The following is a 21,779-nucleotide window of genomic DNA, read 5'->3' as shown; positions in this document are numbered from 1 at the left end:
AGACAGAAGAACAGAGACAGACATTGAAAACATTTGCACTGACAGACGTTAGAGGTAAAAATATTCTTGCCAGTGTACATTACTAGATGCATGTTGCAATGGGCACACATGACTCATAAACATTGGACAGAGTGGCCAAAATAATACAGGTAACCAAAGTTGAATTATGGCAGCCCTTCAACTGTCAGGTCGTTCACATTGTCCCCCCTTGATTTGGCAGCTGAGTAGGAGCCCTTCATTCAGACAAGTTGGATGCGCAAGACCTTGACTCCTTGAGGTCTGCAACTCTGCACCCACTTTGTTTGACGAAAGCAGTAGACAATTAAGTTTCTAGTTACTCCATCAGGTCTCATAAGCTCCACACGTGATGATTAAGTCAATAAGAACGGCTGTTACAGGGGGGGGGGGGGGGGGGGTCAATCATGTGTCAAAAATCCCAACTATTTCGTTACCGCGACAGAGCAACATCTCATCTAGTAACCTTCTCCCAGACTTTTGAGAGAGGTAGCAAACGCTGTACACTCCTGACAGGTGAACTCGCCGGACGCTGATAGATTCTCTTTTAAATTTGAATGCCTCTCGCAGTAGGGGCGGTTGCATGTGCAGCATTTTGGGAGCTTGAGCCAGCAATCCATGCACAGAAAGTCAGAGCAGGCTAGTCCAGACTCCCCAAGCTCCTCCAGGTCGATGCACCCACCACAAGTTTCACATCTAGCAACACAAAAGAAGCAACCTCGGCATCGGGACCAACCATCCTTCACTTCCCTGAAGTATAATCAAAATCGTCAGAATGGAAGATACACAGAACCATTTTTTTTTCCAAATGAAAATTGGTATAGGTCATAGGTCAAAGTCAATAGACCTACAGAACAAGACTTAAAAAATCAGAACCAACTATTCCGAAGACAAGAGCAACAAAACAAAAACTAATGTCAAGCTGCTTTCATGTAGCCCATAGGGGTGGGGAAAAAATGAGTTACAGGACCATTGCCAAAAGAAACACCCAAGTCAGCTATACCACCACCACAGGAGATCCAATGCAAGCAAATATCTATAAGTGAGACAAGTGACTGCCAGAAATCATCGATGGAGCCATGCACCAAGTAGAGAAAAGGTACAGCAATGCCAGCTCTACCAATAAACTACAAGGGGAATTTCTAATGACAAGGCTGAATGAGAACTCAAAAGATTGAAGATTCAGAGGTACAGACCTGCAGTTCTTCCTTGTACAATCAAACACAAGTCTCACATTTCTGCACAAAGGGCACACATCTACATCAATAGGGCGACCGTCGTCCGTGTTCAGCACTTCATGGACTCTATGGTTGTAGTAAAGTGCTTGAGCATCTTGCTGTTGGCTACCTCTGCACACGAGAGACTTGATAACATCGAGATGGTGGTTAGTCATCTTGCAGATACCATGTAGTCGAACACGACTTAGATTTCCTTTGTGCCCATGCAGAAAATGAATAATTTTCACCAGACCATCAGCTGTTAATCCTGTGCATCTGGGCACAAAGAGCTGCAAGTAAAAGATAAACACCTTAGAACTAGATGCACATAGAGGCCAGTGCATTAGTACATAGCAGAAAGTGACAGAATGAGCATGTCAGTATGAGTTCTCAGTGAATGTTATATTCCATGAAACTTGAAGAATTTTGCCATCCACATGTAATCTAAATTCTGATCCAGAAGTAATTAAATAGCAATCAGACAAACACATTTGTAATCTGCAGTACAAAACACTGCAGTACAAAACATAAATGCTGAAACAAGATCGATAAGGCATAGTTTGAGGTGACAACAATGTGAACATTGGTCAAAATGACTCGACAGTTATTAAGAAACGGCTGTTCTATTTTTTGAACGTAGAAACAGCTGTTCTAAGCATCTCACTTTTTCCATTGGGCTTGAACCTCCAAGATCACTCCAACAATTCAAATGGAGCGACTTTTTTTTTAGCATACTCAAATGGAGCGACTTAATAAGTCTTCAATACCCTTTTACAAATTAAGGGATCTAGGAACTGTAAACTTTGTCATAAACTGGAATCATGTGACCACTTGTTCTTCAAATGCCCCATAGCTCAGGTGACCTGGACTTGGATCAGAATCAGCATGGGATGGAGAGAGAACCCAGTGTCGTTGAGATCTTTTGAGATGTTGGGGTCAGAAAGAGAAAGTCAGAACTGGTGGAAGCTAATAGTCTTAGCAAATGTCACTAGGAGTTTGTGGAGAACAAGAAATGTCTAGGTCTTAACCCCTAAACAATTAGCTTACAAAATTCTCCGGTCGATGGCGAGGAAGGAAACACCAAGGCTGGAGACCGTTATCAGGAGACTGAAAGAGGAATTAGCAAAATGGTGACAATTGAAGCTTTGTGCATGTAATAGGATAACCTAGATGGGTTTCTGTTTCATCAGATTCTATTTCTGTAATAGGACAGCTTTTGGTTGGTGAGTGTGTTTCGAGGGGATTGTTGCTAGTCTCAGTGGAGGTAGTAGACTGCACTTGGTTAGCTGGTTATACAGTGGACTGAACTTTGTAGCTGGTTACACCAGCAAAATTTTTAAGCTTTCATATAAGAAGGGCCAAACATTTGGTTGAATAAGGGAGCAGCAATCACTGTTCCAGGCTATGAAACCGGTCATCATTAATGACCCAATGCTGGTTTGCATCTAGTAAAGTACAAGGTAGCATATATGGATTCATACATCGACAGCATTCATCCACAAATAGCAATAATAGCTCATGGTTGCAAAAATGGAAGTGTTTTAAGTGCTCCAGCTTTTGTTCCCCCTTTCCAAATTCTTATTTGGAAAAGGCATGTTACCACTTTTCATGTCCAATAATAAATCAACACTTCCAGTGCAATGTGTTGTGCAGGGTTTAATGAGACAAGACAAAACTATCAGAGATCCAGTCTAGCAGGCAACAAAAAGATTGTTGGTTCTGTAATGCAGATAACCACCTCAACAAGCCAAGCAGAAACAAAAAATAAGGCAAACAAAAATAAGAGGATCCTAGTCCACAAGAAAGTGAACAAAATCCAGCACTTTTTTTTGTAATTTTTAAAATTTTAAACAAAAAAAATAACAGACCTAAATTTGTACTTGTTTACTGGCTTTACCATGCTTCAAGAAAAATTACTCCACAACACCATGTAACCTGTGCATTAAACTTATAATTCAAAGATACTAAGCCAGGAATCAATCGATCATTAAGATCATGTTGAACTCAATTTTAATCAGTAAGAACACTGAATAAACTACTGTGGAAAATGGCTATGGTCTCACTGGATGAGAATAACAAGTGCCATGGGCAGTTTAGAAGCCAGCCAGTCAGGAGCTTGAACCACGGGATCTTTTTTATCGCATCAAGTCAATCAGTGGTGTTGTGATATAGAGAGAATGACTTACTCTAAGAAATACATGTCTTACTCTAAGAAATACATCTGAAGATCAAGAGTTTCCTATGAAGAATTTTTAGAATAATATTGAATCTGCCTCACATTGAAGCACAGGAAATGGAAGAGAAGTCCATGAGTCATGTGATGACAAGACAATGTACCATAACTTATCAGTGTGTATTACAGAATATCTGGAATTGTGTCCGCTAATTTAGAAGGATTTAGGCAGTTCTCAGCCAAATTCCATGTCAAATTATGAGCAAGATTGGTTCCCTCTAGAATGGTCCTTTTACGGTTAGTGGTTACCGCAGCTACCCAATAAGATGATGCCAGGGTCCAGGGAAACAAATTCTTCATATATGCCTTCTTAAGTGCTGATGCTTTGAAAATCCATCTAATTATTGCATCTCACTTCTGATCAAGACAAATTCTGGCTGCTTATGGAGTGGATTTTGATTCTTGTTCTCGTTTTTTTTAATTGAACATGCAGAAAAGCTGCATATATTTATATTACGAAGAAAAAGGGGTAAGAACCCTTACAACACACACCCACACATTCATATTTCTAAGCATGCATTCGCACCCTTTGTATATAGCAAAACAACAGCCTCGACCAAAGAACTAGAACACCTACAGGTCGCTCACAGGCTCAAGGGCAAGAAGGAAATGCCCTGGGCACCAGCCAAACTCCAAAAGAAAATCACCTCAAAGGCGAGCAACAAGACTCCAACCAAGTTGGGAGAAATGCTATCAAACAAGCACAGGTTACGATGATTCCAAACCATCCAGGCCCCAAGAATTATAATCGATTTCAGCCCTTTCCTCACCACGCCAATCACCCTCAACTGCACTTTAACCCACCAATCACCCTCAATTCTGGTTCTAGTTCTTCCGTCAACTGCACTAGAATGAGGAATCCTACTAATGTATTAGATATATGGCCTGTAGCTTCAGCTACTTTGGACTTTACTCTGCACTGGTGTCCCCCAACTTTTAATACACTAACTGAACAGTGAGCTCGTGTCTAAATCAACACGAAATGTGCCAGCAAAGAAAATGACAGGTACAACGACTCTAAGTAATAAATATCCCTCTCTAAAATCCATTTTATCAAAAGCTTAAATATAGAATAATGGAAAGCGAGAAGCCGAGAAAAGGTATCCATGTGAACTGACAAAAGTAAGGCATGCAAAGAGTATCCCAGAAAAATTAAATGCCTTTGTACCAAATACTTTAGTTATAAAAGCACAGAACCAATCAAATATGATCACTGCCCTGATCAAATGCACATGCAAATGCAACACTGATTAAGAATGCTCCTAAAAATGAGGTCTATATACTCTAGTTACATCACCAAATCACACAAAATTGTTACATCCCTGAGTGGGGAAAGCAGCTATTATTATGATCAAATACCCCTCCCCAAGATATAGACCATTCTTCCTCACACTCACAAAAGATATATTTTGAAGTTCGTAGAAATGATGTTACATTAATGGAGAACACGAATATGAGAGCTTTTCATCAGCCATTTTCCGAAGCAAATGATTTTATGGCACAACAGCCATTAAGCTAGTAAATGTTCATAAGGAAATTGCCTCAAAAAAGTTCCTAAGGAACAAAGAAGACTATCTATACCTTCATTCAGGTGCATTTGATCAGATTTTTTTCCTAGGTAAGTCTTTTTGCAGGCAGCAGCCTTTGGCGTTGACAGTTATTGAAGAGATCTAGTTCCATTGGTGAAACAAGAGTTTGCAGAATATAAATGTTCATCTGCTGGTCATACACTAAACCTCTAATGCAACAGAACCCTAAAATAGTGATTAGTTCTGGATTAAGGCAAATCCAATGAAAAGATAGAGAAACCTTAAGATCCTTTGTTTACTCAATTGTTATCCTTCACAAGAGAAGTACTATAACATGCCTTTTTTGTTGATTCTAATAAATGCACTTAGTGATGAAACATTCTAAAGAGATATGCAGCTAATCACAATATGCTATACACCTAAACGAAGTCTCTGGAAACCATGATCAGCACTGCTGTGGCCCTTTTCAGTAGTGAAAGATAGCATGCTGGTTGGACCATTCCATTTTTTTCCCTCGAACTATGCAAGAGAACTGCAATTCATTTCATTAAGAAGACAGAAATACAAAGAACGAGGTGAAGTGCCTTTTCCAAACCCAAAAAAAAAACGCATACATACAAAAGTGCACCACACAAAACAATAAACGACCACCAACACCAACAGACCCTCAACTAAAAAAGAGGTTCAGATGACCAGGGCGAGTGGGCCTCAAGTCTTTGCTGAAGGACAAGATTAAGAAGCTAGCTCATGTGAACTGAGAAATAGCTCAGTTGGTAGAGCCTCCAGGCTCCATCTGAGACGCTGCCAATGCGGGATCAAACCAGGGTGGTGCTCATAGATCATGGGAGTACCTTGCTAAAGGGTGTACTCTCCTCTCTTAAGACAAAGCAAGGGGACATCAAGGAACTCTGCGTCTAGGATACAAGTTAATGTCATGAACTCATTGAACACAGTCAAGGCACCAAGAAACCATCCTATTACTTGTACTTTATGTAACGTACCCCCCCCCCCCCACCCCCCCAAGAAAAACACTTAAGCAGATTTCAAGGTTGCATTAGCACAGCATAGCTAAGCTTAATCATTCTCATTTGTCTTCATATATGTATCTATTATTATACAAACAATACTATTAATTTCCTATCTTAATTGTCCCTCTGATACTGGAGTAAGTCAGTCAATTCTGCTCTCATTTTTATTGCACACTAATTCATGAGCTCATGGCGTCAGGTACATAATTTTTACTCATAATTATGCATTGCTGTCTCATTTAGATGATAGTTGTCCATCAACCATGTGTTACAACAGGGAGTTAGGGGCCGCTTTAACTTGGTTGGATATATACCTGGCCTTTTTTTAGACTCTTAATACTATTACACTTGTCGCAGTTCTTTTCTTGTATTTGTGTATCAAGGTGACAAGGCATGTCTTTCTTTTTACCTACTTGTTTATTGTGATTAACAAAAAAATGAGCACGAGGAGAGCTGTGTATCATTATATTATAGAAGAAAAAAGAGGGGGGAACCCCAAGCACACTGGTTTAAAGGTTACAGACTCGCCGGTGCTAAAATGAAAAACGACCTTAACCACAAATTCTACTGAGGCTCAACATGGGCTAGGGCAGACAAGCAGGACATCCCTCAAGCCCCAGCCAACATCCACAGATGAAGCTCTTCTGTAGCGAGCATCCAGGCCACCCCTAGATTAGGTGCCATGCCATCAAAGACACATCGATTCCGATACTTCCAAAGACTACATGCTCCGAGAATGATCAGGGAGTTTAAACCTTTCTGCATCTGTCTATCAACTAAATTATTCACTTTGCTCCACCAGTCATCAAAGCATCCTTCATCAGCCGAAGGGGAAAGTTCTTGAGTCCAAACCGTCTGAGGAGGCAAAACCAAAACTGCTGTGCGAACACACAAGTAACTAACAGGTGGTCAATTGACTCTTCATCTTGATCACAGTGAGGACAAAGAGTTAGGTGGCGCAAGTTTCTTCAGGCAAGCCGATCTACCAGGCCCGGCCCTGAAGGCGGGCAAGCGGGGTGGTCGCCCTGGCCCCCCAATTAGACAGGCCCCACCCCCAAGTATACAAACCATGCAATGATTTTTAAGGTATTTGTACATTTATATGAATTGTTGCATATAAATATTGCTTTTGCATATAGAGTTAAGTATTTATGAGTATATATATACAAGTACTATTCTACATCTCCGAACTGTTATAAGTATTTTGCGTTTTAGTATTGTTCAGTTTTTTTGGTCTTGGGTGTAGTATTGAATGATATTTAACGTTGTTCAGTACTATTCAACATTTTTTCTGCTTAGTTTTGGTTTACGATGTAGAATATTTAGGCCCTATTTGGTTCCTCCTGCTAAATTTTAGCCAGCTAAAATTATTTTAGCTACTCTTGGCTAACTAGTGTAACTAAACTACTTTAGCTCTTTTTTAGGCAGTGTGCTTGGAAGTTTAGCTACTAAAGTGACTAAAATTTAGCAAGGGGAACCAATCAGGCCCTTATTCTAGAATAACAACTACTAGAACCTTGTTAGTTCCTAAAAAATTTTAAGATTTCTCGTCACATCAAATTTTTAGACACATGCATGGAGCATTAAATATAGATAAAAAATAACTAATTACACAGTTTACTTGTAATTTGCGAGATAAATCTTTTAAGCCTAGTTAGTCTATAATTGGACAATAATTACCAAATACAAACGAAAGTGCTACAGTAGATAAAACCAAAAAAAAAATCTTAGGCCTTGTTTAGTTCCCAATATGTTTTGGTTTTAGGTACTGAAGCACTTTCATTTTTATTTGGTAATTATTGTCCAATCATGGACTAACAAGACTCAAAAGATTCATCTCGCAATTTACAGGCAAACTGTATAGTTAGTTTTGGTTTTGACTACATTTAGTGCTTTTATGCATGTGCCGTAAGATTCGATGTGACGAGAAATCTTAAAAAAATGGTTTTTAGGGTGAACTAAATAAGGCCTAACTAAACAAGATCTACATATATGTATAAAGGGCCCCGGATTTTTGTTTAGCCCCGGGCCTCCAAAAACTCAGGGCCGGCACTGCGATCTACATCTGGGTCTTAGACCCTGTTTAGATTGGAGATGAAAATTTTTTGGATGTCACATCGGATGTGTCGAAAGGATGTCGGGAGGGGTTTTTAGAAACTAATAAAAAAACAAATTACATAGCTCATCAGGAAACTACAAGACAAATCTATTAAGCATAATTAATCTATCATTAGCACATGTGAGTTACTGTAGCACTTAAGGCTAATCATGGAGTAACTAGGCTTAAAAGATTCGTCTCATGTTTTTCAATCAAACTGTGTAATTAGTTTATTTTTTTTATGTACATTTAATGTTCCATGCATGTGTCCAAAGATTCGATGGGATGGACCAAAAAATTTTAGGTGGGGAAGTAAACAGGGCCTTATCATAAATTTTAGGACAGGCTCTCCTAACTGTCAGGAACAACCCAGATGCTATAAAACTACAAAAGGGCACCTTAAATTGAAGGGTAAAACTTGTCAAATCCATTGTCCTCTTTAACTAAGTATGAGCCCATCTAGACAAGTGGAAATGGAACCTTGTGTTGACAGTTCCTTTTTAGTATTTATCATCTATATTGATCTTGTTTGTTTAGAACAACTGATCGAGTTCATCAATTACGGTACTGTCCAGAAAATTGAGAAATATAACTGATCTATATGGGAAACTAGGGAATAAGATAATCGAAATCATGGAATGGCCAGTGAATTAACAACATATTGTTAACATAAATCCATTACACAAGTACTCCTAATCCTAAACCGCGCACTAACCATTACATTCGCATGATTCCGTGAACGATCCAGTCCGTACACTATATGCCAATTTTACGAACAAGTAGAAGTAGCATCACAGTACCTCGGTGACGTTGGGGTTGCGCTCGACGACGCGCAGCAGGCCGGCGTCGGATACGCGGGGGCACCCGAGGAGGTGGAGTGACCGGAGCCTCCCCCGCGCCCTGTCCGTCAACGCGAGGAGCGCCTCGTCCGTGATCCGGTGGCTGAGCGGGGACTCCACGACGAGGCGTAGCCAGAGGAGCGGGTCCCCCGCGACGGCCTCGCGGAGGCTGCGGCACGCGCGCGCGCAGGCCAGCAGCTCGCGCAGCCGCATGTAGCCCAGGGCCAGGAGGAGCGCGGCGTGCGGCTCGCCCGGGGATGAGGAGGAGGAGGAGGAGGCGGGGCCGGCCGCGGGCGGCGGCGGTGGCGCGGAGGCCGTGGCGGTTGTCGGCAGCATTTGGGTGGTCGGTGCGGGACTGCGGGTTGCCTTGAGGAGGGAGGTGGAATGGAAATGACAGCGGCACGAATGCAACGCCGGCCTGATGCTCTGGATTTTTTTTGTACGGCGCCGTCAGACGTCAGTGTGTGCTTTGTTTTGTTTCAGGTTTGTCACCGTTTGATGTACGTACACCCTGTCTAGGTGCCCTGTTGTCGAAAAACACGTCTAGGTGCCCAGGTGTTTAACTTACATATAGCCCTAAGACCATTGTGGGAATAAAAAAACATTAGAAAATATCTGTCAAGCTCTTTGGGCTGTTTGTTAGAGGGATACTAGGTAGCTCATAATCATAATCTAAAAATTGACGAATCTTAGTATCTTTTTCATCCACTATTGTATCATGCATAGCACTGAGCATAATCTTTGCTAGACAGTATCTCTCAACTTTTTAATGCTCCACACATACGAGATCAACTAGTATTTTTGTTGATGCCTTGTTGCCTGGTACTCTATATATTAAAAGTGTGACTTTGTTGTAAAAACCTTTTAACTCAACTTGTTTTATATCGTGGCATTGATTTCCCAGACCTGTGGTGCAACCAAGAATACCAGAGTATAAGATATTTGGCTTCCTTCCAACCAACTACTCATATGAATAGAGTCTATTGCTAACATGACAAATCGTGTCGATTGCTTGAGCCCAAAACTATTACTCACATTATTATATTCATTTAGCATTAATCTACCCATATCCCGTGGCGGACCTAGGTTTTGGCCAATACTAAGACCAATTTTTTCTAGCCAAAAACCAAAACCCAAATTTTACTAGTCCTCTTCATCTTGTACATTCAAAACTCTACAAAGTGCAAAGTGCAAAGGATTGAAAATTAAAATTGAAAAGAAAAATCAAATGCAAACCAATGGAGGCAACTGCTCGGTCCGCTGGGGGCGGCGGCGACGGGTAGCCATCAACTGATTGAGCCACTAAGGGCACAGCGCTCCCCCCCGGCAGCCGTGCAGCGCGGACCTACAAGCCACAAAGAGCGAAATGGAGATGACGAGCCACAGAGCCGGCGAGAGGCGAAGCACGTAGCAGAGGTCGGACCATTGAAGGTAGGCAGGGAAACACAGGCGGAGGAGGACGAGATGCAAGCGAGAGCGAGCGAGGCAGCAATGAGGACGAGACATGAGCGAGAGAGAGCAAAGCAGCGAAGTCGGACGAACACGTTGCGCCGCTGCCCTATTCCCCAGCTCGGCCGACTCTTTGTTGGACTAATGGGCCAAAAAAAACTTAAGAGCCGATCCCTACTTACTTGAGCCACGACTAGGGCCATGGCCCTAGCTGCCCTAGTGCTAGGTTCGTCCATGCCCATATCAATCAATGTCCTTTGGTACTAATATATTTTATCTAGTGTTTGTGAACTTGCAAAATTTTAATGGCCTATTCACCCCCTATAGCTATCACCTTAGATCGTACACCCGACAAGTGCCAACAAACCTTGAGCAAGGTAGACATCATTCTCCACCGTTTGGTCGGAAGAGCAAGCACAACTTTGTCATTTGCCTATGTGGTGTCACCAGATGGTGATGATATATCTCCCTTAGAGAATAAGATGAGTGCAGTATAGTCGGTGATGTGAACTTTATATCTATCTCATGGTTTGATCTAACCTAAAAAAGTTCTCTCGATGCACAAAAATATAAAGACATATGAGAAATAACCTAACCCAATAGCATGCTAAGTCAGATTTTTCAGCGTTCGACCAGTACCAACAAACTTTGAGCAAGATGGATATTGCCTATCCACTTTTTCATCGGAAGAGCAAGTGGAACTTTGTCGTCTGTTTTCGTGGTGTCGCCATCTACTGCTGATGATAATGGGACGCCTCATACGTAGAATAAGAGGAGTGCAATACTTCCGATAACATAAACTTGGTGTTTGTCTCATGATCAAGGCCTTGTTTACTTCACCCTGAAAACCAAAAAGTTTTCAAGATTCCCTGTCACATCGAATCTTGTGGCACATACATAAAACATTAAATATAGACGAAAACAAAAACTAATTACACAGTTTAGCTGTAAATCACGAGACGAATCTTTTGATCCTAGTTAGTCCATGATTGGATAATATTTGTCACAAACAAACGAAAGTGCTACAATACCGAAAACTTTTCACTTTTCAGAACTAAACAAGGCCCAAATTAGCCTAAAAGACTTATTCAAAGTATTATACTTTTTGGAGAAATAACCTATAACCTGAATACCTGATAGTACATTAGGTTGACAAAGATTTTTTTTAATAGGCTGATCAAAGATTTCAAAAAAAAACTTTCTTTTTTCAATAAAAAAAATTCCAAACTTGTTCCGATCCGTCGTTTGATGAGGCCCATCTCGCTGTCCCCACGAGGCCACGACCAAACCAATCGAGGCCTTGTTTAGTTCCAAAATATTTTGCAAAATCGACACTGTAGCTTTTTCGTTTGTATTTGACAAATATTGTCCAATCATAGACTAACTAGGCTCAAAAGATTCGTCTCGTCAATTTCGACCAAACTGTGCAATTAGTTTTTATTTTTGTCTATATTTAATACTGTTGGTGCAAAGCTGATCTGCAAACACAAAGGGCTAATACCCGATTCAAACGTTAAGGCGTGCCAGCCGATTTGACCTTACTATCGGCAAAGGTGATAACTCGAATACTTTAGTCCTGACAACAGCGATGCGCCCGGATGTCACGGCTAAGAGGTACTCACGCGGAACTTGAGAACGCGCCGAGCCTAAGTCGACGAATTCCTAAGAACTCGTAATGAAAAGGAAAAAGTATGACGAAGTCGTCGAAAAAGTAGATGCTGGAATATGAGTAAAAATGTGTGTTTGATTGATTGATAGATAGATCATTACAAGGTCCTAGGGTCTATATTTATACCCTGCTCAAAGAGCTTCAACCAGACACGACTAGAATTCGAATTCCAAATTAGACGGAATCCGTATACAAAACGACTTAAATAAATAAGGAAATAACAAAGCTATCCCCCGTAACGAACTAAAATTCTTCCACAAACCGACCGGCAGCTTCCGGACTCCCCCTTTGTATCATCGGCAGACTCCCTTGCCATAATCATCGGCAGACTTCCTCATCATAGCCATCGGCATAAACACACCATCGCCCGTAAACTTAATCACGTTCAACCTCTCCTTTATCGGCAACCATTCTCATCGGCAACTCATCATGTAAACCACATACTGCCGTCTTATCCTGCCATCCTGGACACGTGCTCAAAAACGGTGTCAACACATGCCCCCTAATTTCGGAGTATGAAACTATTAATGCTCCGAAATTCTCTGCAGTAATGATGCCTTTTCCCGTAATTAATGCTCCTAATCTGGTAACCGACAACCTCAATCTGAACAACTCTGATCCTATTCTCCTGCAGATTCCTCGAAATCCTCAACTTCCCGAACGGGCATTTTCTTCTCATCCGCATATCGGCAATATTACCGTTACGAAGCCCTACCGATGGACTAATCAGGATGTTCGTACAAACGGTTACCTTTACTTCATCTGCCCATCGGCAATATGACCGTTACAGTACGCTGCCGATGGACCGACCAGAAGATCCCGCATAGTAAAATATCTCCAGGTAATGACCGCTTCCCGTCAAATCACCTGCACAATCCCTTGATTATCGTGCGAACAGTTACCATATCTACCTGAGCACCCTCGGGTTTCTCGGATGCGGCAAAGAGATAAGTCAGATTTGCCCTTGCCCGTTTTGTTCTATAAATAGTTCCTTCTCGGGTACTCCTTCTCCATCACATCATTCCACCATCCCAACTTTTACTTTTTCAGCGGCGGCGCCATTCAAAATCTTCAAGACCCCCGACAAGCACTCCTCCTCATCAACTCCGGTGCCCTCAAACGCTCTCCTCGCGGCAAGATGGCCATTAGCTTCGTCGTCCCTGAGGTCAGATCTCCATCCTGTCTCCTGTATTTTTCCTCATCCGTAATTCATTTTACTGAATATTTTCCTTTTCTTCCCCCTTTTTTATATTTCTTTTACTCCCAAAACCACTAGGAGCTGTCTAACAAAATTGTCATCCCCACCGATCAACCACACCTTCAATGCCTCGGCCCTCTAGGGGACCCAGATCCAACCGATCTTATTAACGCAGAAACCAACAGGATCCCCTTCAGAGCCGAAAACTTTTCTTTAGATCTGTGGAAAGACACCTTCCGCTCTTGGCCCAGCCCTACCGTAGGGTGGAAAGATTGGTTCTTGAGGGTCAGCAACTCCAATGAAGTCCAGTGGGGTGAGAGAAAGCTAGATCAATGCATTAGGTTATCCATTGCCGATATGCACAGGAATGAGTCACTGTTGATAGCTGCGTCTTACTTTTGGTCAGACACCCCCAATGCTTTTGTCTTTGGCCACGGCCCTGCTTCCCCTACCCTTGCCGATGTAGCCATGCTCACCGGTCTAGATGTATCTTCTGCCGATAGCACCCACTTTTTTGATACTGCTCCTAGTGCCAAAGTGGAGACTCGCGCTATCGGCGGCTGGTCAGGGTACATTCAGAAGTATCATGGGAAAGGGCCTGTCACTATAAAGGAACAAACCACCTTTCTGAACATGTGGCTGGACAAGTTTGTATTCTGTGGTCGATCGGCAGGACCGACTTCCGTCTATCTATCGGCAGCAGAGAGACTGGCTAACGGTGGCCGATTTCCTCTCGGCCGATACTTGCTTGGCGCTGCTTACCATCTTCTCCATCAGGTGGCCCAGAAACTCCTGCTCGGCCAGTCTATCGGCAACTTGGGAGGCCCCTGGTGGTTTATTAATATGTGGCTCAATCTGCATCTGCATAAGCGCCTCGACTTTAACTTGTTCACACAGCGTTTCCCAAGAGATATAGCTGAAAATCATGTGTTGGGTGAAGAGGAATCGGCAACACGCGCCCCCTTGAACTTTGGCGAAGCTGTCATAGTTCTACCTGGTTCAGGGGGTAATCCAGATCAGATCGGCCGATTCTTCCAGATTCTGTATGAGGGCTTGGCCAGAGATGAACGACCATGGTTGGCCTATGATGACCCAAACAGTATGCTCCCCCTGGCCTTCAATCCATTTGATGAAGCTCTTGACAGGGATAATGAGGTGATGATGGCAATTGTGACTCCTAGAGCCATACCAGTGAATTTCTTTGGTAGCACAAAAACCTCTCCCCAAACTTATGAATTTTACAATCCATCAGCATTAGCTCGTCAGTTAGCTTTCGGCCAGTTGCCGATTGCGCTTTGTTATGCCGATGTGATAAAACCCAGAGAGCCCATTACCAACTTTCTTGAGTGGATTCAAGTAGCCCAACTACCGCCAAATGCCGATACAGATGCAGATCTGTCAGAATGGGTTCCAGCTGCTTTTATTACTCAGGCATACAAGCTATGGTGGGCAGAATGGAAAGAGCATCTATTCTGCAGATCAGCCCTTTCGTACCGCGACATGATTGACCCCGAATACCAAGTCTCCGACGACGCTGTAAGTATTTCAAACTGATGTTCCAATTTTTCAATCCTGTTTCCATCGGTAGCTCACCTTCTTTTTCCTTTTGCAGGTTGACAACACCCCCCCATCGGTTAGCAGAATTGGTAAGCCGATTGACTTGTTTCCACCAGGCCCGATCTCCTCAATCGGCCACAATGCTCCCACCCTGGCTTCCATCGTGCATCGGGGTGTACGCCTCAAGAAAGTTACCACCAGGAGAACTCAGACATCACCAACGGTAGCTGCTTCCACTCTGGCGCAGGCTTTCAAGGCAATTTATCAAACTCTTTTATTCACACTGACCATCTTTATACCGGTTATATCTGTGCTCATAAACTCCTTTTTGTTATTGAAGCAAACCGGTGCATTGGCAAAAGTCAAACGCCAAGGTGCCGATGTCCCCCAGTCTAGCCAACCAAAGAGGAAGGGTACAAAAGGTACTAAGGCTGGAACAAAACGCCAGAAAGTGGCAACTCCCCCTCCTCCTCCGGTATCTCCAATCCCGGTGGAGTCTTCCCCTTCTTCTCCAGAAGTTCAGACGCAGCAAGCACCATCTCCCCAACCAATGCAGGAAGCACCACAGATGGAAGAACTCCAGCAAGAAGAACCTCAGCTTGAAGCACCCCAACCAGAAGACGTGCCGACCGACGTGGGCGATCAAACTACCGATCCAGCAGGTTCAGTCATACCATCGGTAGTTTCTTCAATTCAGACAAGTATCATCCCCCCTCAGGGTAACGTACTCTCTTCAATATTACTGCCGATGAGCTTCTCTTTTTCGATCTTATAACCCCTTCTGTTAACTTTCAGCTGACGTCGTTCCATCGGCAACTCTGGCCGATCAACCTGTAGTTCTATCGGCATCTTCGGCCGATCAGCCTGCAGCTCCATCAGCACCTCCCAGTCAAAGACAAGAGATCGCCTTGAAGCAAGTAAGTCATCTGTCTATCGTCAGTATTATTTGCCGATTCTCCGAATATAAACTAACTTACTTTGTTTTCCTTTTCAGGAACAAGATTCTCCTGACAGCCTATTCTCCTTCGCCATCGACATCTCTGAAGAAGAAGGTGAAGAAGCAAGTTCCTCCCAAACAGTTGGAATCACATCGGCAGAGATCAGGGCCAAGCTGGAAGAACTGTCAGCCCTCCTTCACCAAGACACGGCTCAACTGATCGATGACTCTGATCCAACCAAGGTTCTATTCAGGACTCTCAGAGGCCAGATTCCAGCCGATGTCGAAGAAATCCTGTTCCAAGCCGCGCATCTGGAGAATCGTCAGCTACAGTACCAGAGAGCTGCTCGGCGCCTTGCCGAAAGAGCTGCTCAGACCCAGCTTTCTGAGGAAATGATGAAAGAGAAACTCCTAGCCGATGAGAAGCACAAGAACATCGGCACCCTGAAGTTCTCAGGCGATGCATTGAAACAGAAAATCTCTGATCTATCGGCCAAAAGAGAAGTCCTGCTGGCCGAACTCAAGCAAGTAGAGGATGCCCTATCCCAAGCCCAACAAGAAGAAATCCAACTGCCAGAGACCATCAAGCATCTCGAGCAAGAGCGAAATGCCCATGGTCGCAAAGCGCTGCAGTTAAAGAAGAAGCTGAGGCCGATAGAAGGTTCTGCCGATGATGATGTCAAAGAGATAGAAACAGCCAACCAAATCAGGCTGCGCGCCATATCGGCGATCCAGGCGCTGCTGAACGTCTGAAGCTTTCATCGGCAACATATCTTCGTTCCTCTGCATTTCAGTTTCCTTAATGTCTTAGTCTAGCCGATAAGACTGTTATCGGCATCTTTTGAAACATTAAGTCTGGCCCCAGATACATTTTAATCCAGCCGATAGGAGTGTTATCGGCACTTAAACTTTTATGCATCGACCCATATGCTGGGGTAGTACTTCTTTAAATATTTGCCATTTAATGCTCTGGGAAATTCAACTCCTTCGAGGGTTTCTAGAATATAGGCGTTACCAGGAGCCGATCGACTTATCCGATAAGGACCTTCCCAATTAGGAGACCACTTTCCAAACTTCGAACTTTTAGTCCCGATTGGCAAAATTAATTTCCATACCAAATCCCCATCGACAAACTCCTTAGCCTTTACTTTCTTATCATACCATCTAGCAACTCTCTTCTTATTTTCTTCTATACTCATTAAAGCCTTTAACCGATGCCCTGCTAGATCATCTAATTCATCAGTCATCAAAGTGGCATAATCATCGGCAGCTAATTGATCTTGAAAAGATAATCGCCTAGATCCAGCCTTAATTTCCCAAGGCAACACTGCATCCGTAGTAATTGTCCATACACCAATTGATAGGGTGACACCTTGGTAGATCCATGACAAGCCATCCGATAAGACCACAACGCTTCATTTAATAATGTATGCCACCGCTTAGGATTTTCTTCAATCTTTCGTTTAATAAGCTTGATAATTCCTTTGTTAGACGCCTCGGCCTGCCCATTGGCTTGAGCATAATAAGGAGAAGAATTCAACACTTTGATCCCCATACCGATTGCAAATTCATCAAACTCCCCTGATGTAAACATAGTGCCCTGATCGGTAGTAATTGTTTGAGGAATTCCAAATCGGTAAATAATATGCTCCTTCACAAAATCAATCATATTGGCCGATGTGACTTTCTTCAAAGGAATAGCTTCGACCCACTTAGTGAAATAATCAGTGACAACCAGAATAAACTTATGCCCTTTGCTAGATGGTGGATAAATCTGGCCGATCAGATCAATAGCCCATCCTCGGAACGGCCAAGGCTTTATGATAGGATTCATAGCCGATGCAGGTGCCCTTTGAATATTACCAAACTTCTGACATCCCTGACACCCTTTGAAATATTTAAAGCAATCCTCAAGTATAGTCGGCCAATAATATCCATTCCTCCTAATCATCCATTTCATCTTAAAAGCCGACTGATGTGCTCCACACACTCCTTCATGGACTTCTCCCATTAAACTTCTAGCTTCATCATCACCTAGGCATCGGAGAAGAATTCTATCAATAGTTCGATAATACAATTCATCTTCGAGGAGCACATACTTGGTTGCTTGAAATCGAACTCGTCTTTCAACTTTCTTAGATGGATCTTTCAAATAATCAATAATTTCTTTCCTCCAATCATCGGCACCGATTGTCGATATTGTATTAATCATAGGCTGATATTCCGAGGCATGCTGAGCTAACCGATTAGCTTCTTCATTATGCAACCGAGGAACATGCTCTAATCGGAAATCTTTGAATTCCTTTAACAGTTGCATGTTTTTTTCGAAATAAGTTATGAGAACTTCACTTCGGCATTCGTAGCTCCCGGCCAACTGATTTATAACCAACATAGAATCCCCGAAGATTTCAACAGCATCAGCACAAACTTCTCTTAACAACTCTAGTTCCTTGATCAAAGCCTGATACTCGGCCTGATTATTTGTTGATGTGGCAAGAATCGGCAAGGAAAATTCATACTTCCTCCCCTTAGGGGAAACTAATACAATGCCGATTCCTGCCCCCGGTCACATGTAGACCCATCAAAGAAAAGCGTTCAGGGCACAATTTCCAAGGCCTCCACCACACCGCAATGCTGAGTCACAAAATCAGCCATAATCTGCCCTTTAACTGCCTTAGCCGATTCGTAACGCAGATCGAACTCTGACAGCGCTAAAATCCATTTACCGATCCTGCCACTCATAATCGGCATAGATAGCATGTACCGGACCACATCATCTTTGCAAACAATAGTGCATTCGGCCGATAACAAGTAATGCCTCAATTTGATACATGAAAAATACAAGCATAGGCATAGTTTCTCAATGGCCGAATACCTGGTCTCAGCATCAATCAACCTCCTGCTTAAGTAATAAATTACACGCTCTTTCCCTTCAAATTCTTGAATTAAAGCTGAACCGATAACCGTTCCATCGGTAGACAAGTACAACTTGAAGGGCTTTCCTTGCTGAGGTGGAATTAGAACTGGAGGACTCATTAGATACTTCTTGATTTCATCCAGAGCCAACTGCTGTTCTTTTCCCTAAATAAATTCTTGATCGGCTTTCAACTTAAGAAGAGGACTGAAAGCACGAATTTTACCAGACAGATTAGAAATAAACCTCCTGATAAAATTTACCTTACCGATCAAGGATTGGAGTTCAGTCTTGTTGGTAGGGGCTACTATCTTATTGATGGCATCAATAGATCTTCGACTAATTTCAATCCCCCTTTGATGTACCATGAAACCAAGAAACTGCCCTGCCGATACACCAAATGCGCATTTATTGGGATTCATCTTCAATCCATGCTTCCTTGTGCACTCTAACACCTTTCGTAGATCGGCAAGATGCTTTGTGAAATCCCCAGACTTAACCACCACATCGTCAATGTAAATCTCCACCAGCTTGCCGATGAACTCATGAAATATAAAATTCATGGCCCTTTGATAAGTATCACCAGCATTCTTCAGCCCAAAGGTCATGACTATCCATTCAAATAACCCAACATGACCAGGACACTTAAATGCGGTTTTCGGAATATCTTCTTCTGCCATGAATATTTGATTGTATCCCGCATTGCCATCCATAAAGCTAATGATCCGATGACCAGCCGCGGCGTCAACCAGCAGATCGGCGACAGGCATTGGGTATCCATCCATCGACGTAGCTTTATTGAGATTCCTGAAATCAATGCATACCCGAAGCTTCCCGTTTTTCTTGTAAACTGGAACGACATTGGAAATCCATTCGGCATACCGACACTGCCGAATAAACTTAGCTTCAATGAGTTTAGTGATTTCGGCCTTAATATCAGGTAGAATATTAGGATTACATCGGCGAGCTGGCTGCTGATGTGGCTGAAATTCAGACTTGATGGATAACCGATGTTCAACAATTGACCTATCTAAACCAGGCATCTCGGTATAATCCCAAGCAAAGCAATCTTTATATTCCTTTAATAAATCGGTTAATTGTTGCTTACACTCAGGATTTAGTTTAGCACTAATAAAAGTAGGTCTAGGCTTATCACCACTACCTATATCTACTTCTACCAAATCATCGGCCGATGTGAATCCCTGGCCTAACTTTCCATCATCGGCGAACCTATCCATTAAAAACCCTCGTCAGAACCGACTGCTTGGATCGGCGGAATCTCGTAATCGGCAACCTTGAGAAAATCTTTCTCCCAGACCTCTCCTGAAATGCACCTGGTCCTTTCATAGGTATCTGCCTCTGCCGACGCAATGACATAAGAAGAATCTCCCGGGACAATCTCAATTTTGTCACCTACCCACTGAACCAAGCACTGGTGCATTGTAGATGGGATGCAACAATTGGCATGAATCCAATCTCTTCCCAACAATAAGTTGTAAGCACCCTTTCCACTAATCACGAAGAAAGTTGTCGGCAAGGTTTTGCTGCCGATGGTTAGCTCTACACATATTGCCCCTTTGACCGGAGACACGTTCCCTTCAAAATCTTTAAGCATCATATCGGTCTTGGTCAAATCCTGATCTCCTTTCCCAAGCTTCCGATATACTGCATACGGCATGATATTGATAGCAGCCCCACCATCAACTAAGATCTTGGTCATTGGCTGCCCATCAACCCTCCCTTTGACGAACAGAGCCTTGAGATGCTGTCTTTCGTCGTCGGCGGGTTTCTCAAAGATAGCTGTCATCAGATCTAGAGCCAGCTGAGCTATTTGACCGGAAAACTCCACCTCGTCATCACTGGATGGCGCAAGGAATTCCATCGGCAACATAAAGACCATGTTAACTCCTGCCGATGGACCTTCCCTCTTAGTATCTGATTGCTGCTGACCTCCAGACTGACTAGAGTTCTCGCCCTTGCTTAGCTCCTCTTGCCTTTCGCGTTGCAATCTCCTTTTCTGTGTCTTGGTTAACCCCTCAGGACACCATGGAGGAAGTGGCTTCTGCCTTGCTGCTGGGCGTCGATTCTCTCTTGACTCCATCCGATGTGTGTTAGCATCCCTGCAGAATATGAACTCATCGGGAACTCGTGCATTAGCTAACTCCTCGAGCCCTTCCTGATTCCTGGGAAAATATTGGACACGATCACCAAGCCTATCGTGTACGCTGAGCCTGCCCCCCAGCCGATCATGAACTGATGCTCTTCCTCTGATCGGCCCATTAAATCGCCGATTGTCATCATGATAACGCCGATCAGTCCTGTCGTACCGATCATAACCGTTGCACTCAGGGCAATCCCTGACAGTGGGAAGCTTAATATTCTCCTCCCAACAGTGAATAAAGAACGGACAGTTCCAATGATCTCTATGCCGATTCCACTCTTGTCGGCGTTTCTCTTCCTCCCGACGATAATCTTCTTGCTGGCGCCGATACCGATCTTCCCGTTGCTGCCAGTTCTCTCGAGGCCTTCTATGAGTTATAACGACACCAGACCGAGGGGGCCTACCTGAACTGGTTCCTTCCTGGACCAAGCCCTTACCTCTTGCATCGGCAGTAGTAACTTGATGCTGAGGATCTACCGATGCACTTTTCTCGGCTGCTTCCGACGTTAAGACCTTGGCCTTCCCCTTGGCATCCAACATGTTTGTCGGGAAAGGATGTTGGTCTATCTTCATCGGCTTCTGGGTCTTGGAACTGTCAAACTTGATTCTCCCAGACTCTATGGCCGACTGCAGCTGCTGTCTGAACACTTTGCATTCGTTGGTGTCATGAGAAGTTGCATTATGCCACTTGCAATATTTCATCCTCTTTAACTCCTCAGCCGATGGGATTACGTGATTAGGAGACAGCTTGATCTGACCTTCCTGAAGTAGAAAGTCAAATATCCTATCGGCCTTAGCGGTGTCAAAAGCGAACTTCTCTGGTTCCTTCTGCCCAAAAGGGCAAGACATCGGCTTCTTGTTTTTCACCCATTCTGCCAAGCCGATGACTGGTTCCTCATCAGAATCTGAGCTTGTCGCCTCATCGACAAATGACA

At 43.3% G+C, this 21,779-nt stretch overlaps 1 protein-coding gene across 1 annotated transcript; it reads right to left on the bottom strand.

Annotated features, from left to right (window-relative positions):
• Positions 20-9,379, bottom strand: LOC8075640 (F-box protein SKIP28). Its single transcript, XM_002444327.2, has 3 exons — positions 8,921-9,379; positions 1,212-1,522; positions 20-765 (listed from the first exon to the last, which is right to left on the bottom strand). The coding sequence occupies exons 1-3, from the start codon at positions 9,293-9,295 to the stop codon at positions 474-476; spliced, it is 978 nt and encodes a 325-aa protein (XP_002444372.1). The 5' UTR covers positions 9,296-9,379; the 3' UTR covers positions 20-473.

Source organism: Sorghum bicolor, chromosome 7, assembly GCF_000003195.3.
Source record: "Sorghum bicolor cultivar BTx623 chromosome 7, Sorghum_bicolor_NCBIv3, whole genome shotgun sequence".
Classification (NCBI taxonomy): Eukaryota; Viridiplantae; Streptophyta; class Magnoliopsida; order Poales; family Poaceae; genus Sorghum; species Sorghum bicolor.
This window is presented reverse-complemented; position numbering and strand designations above follow the sequence as displayed.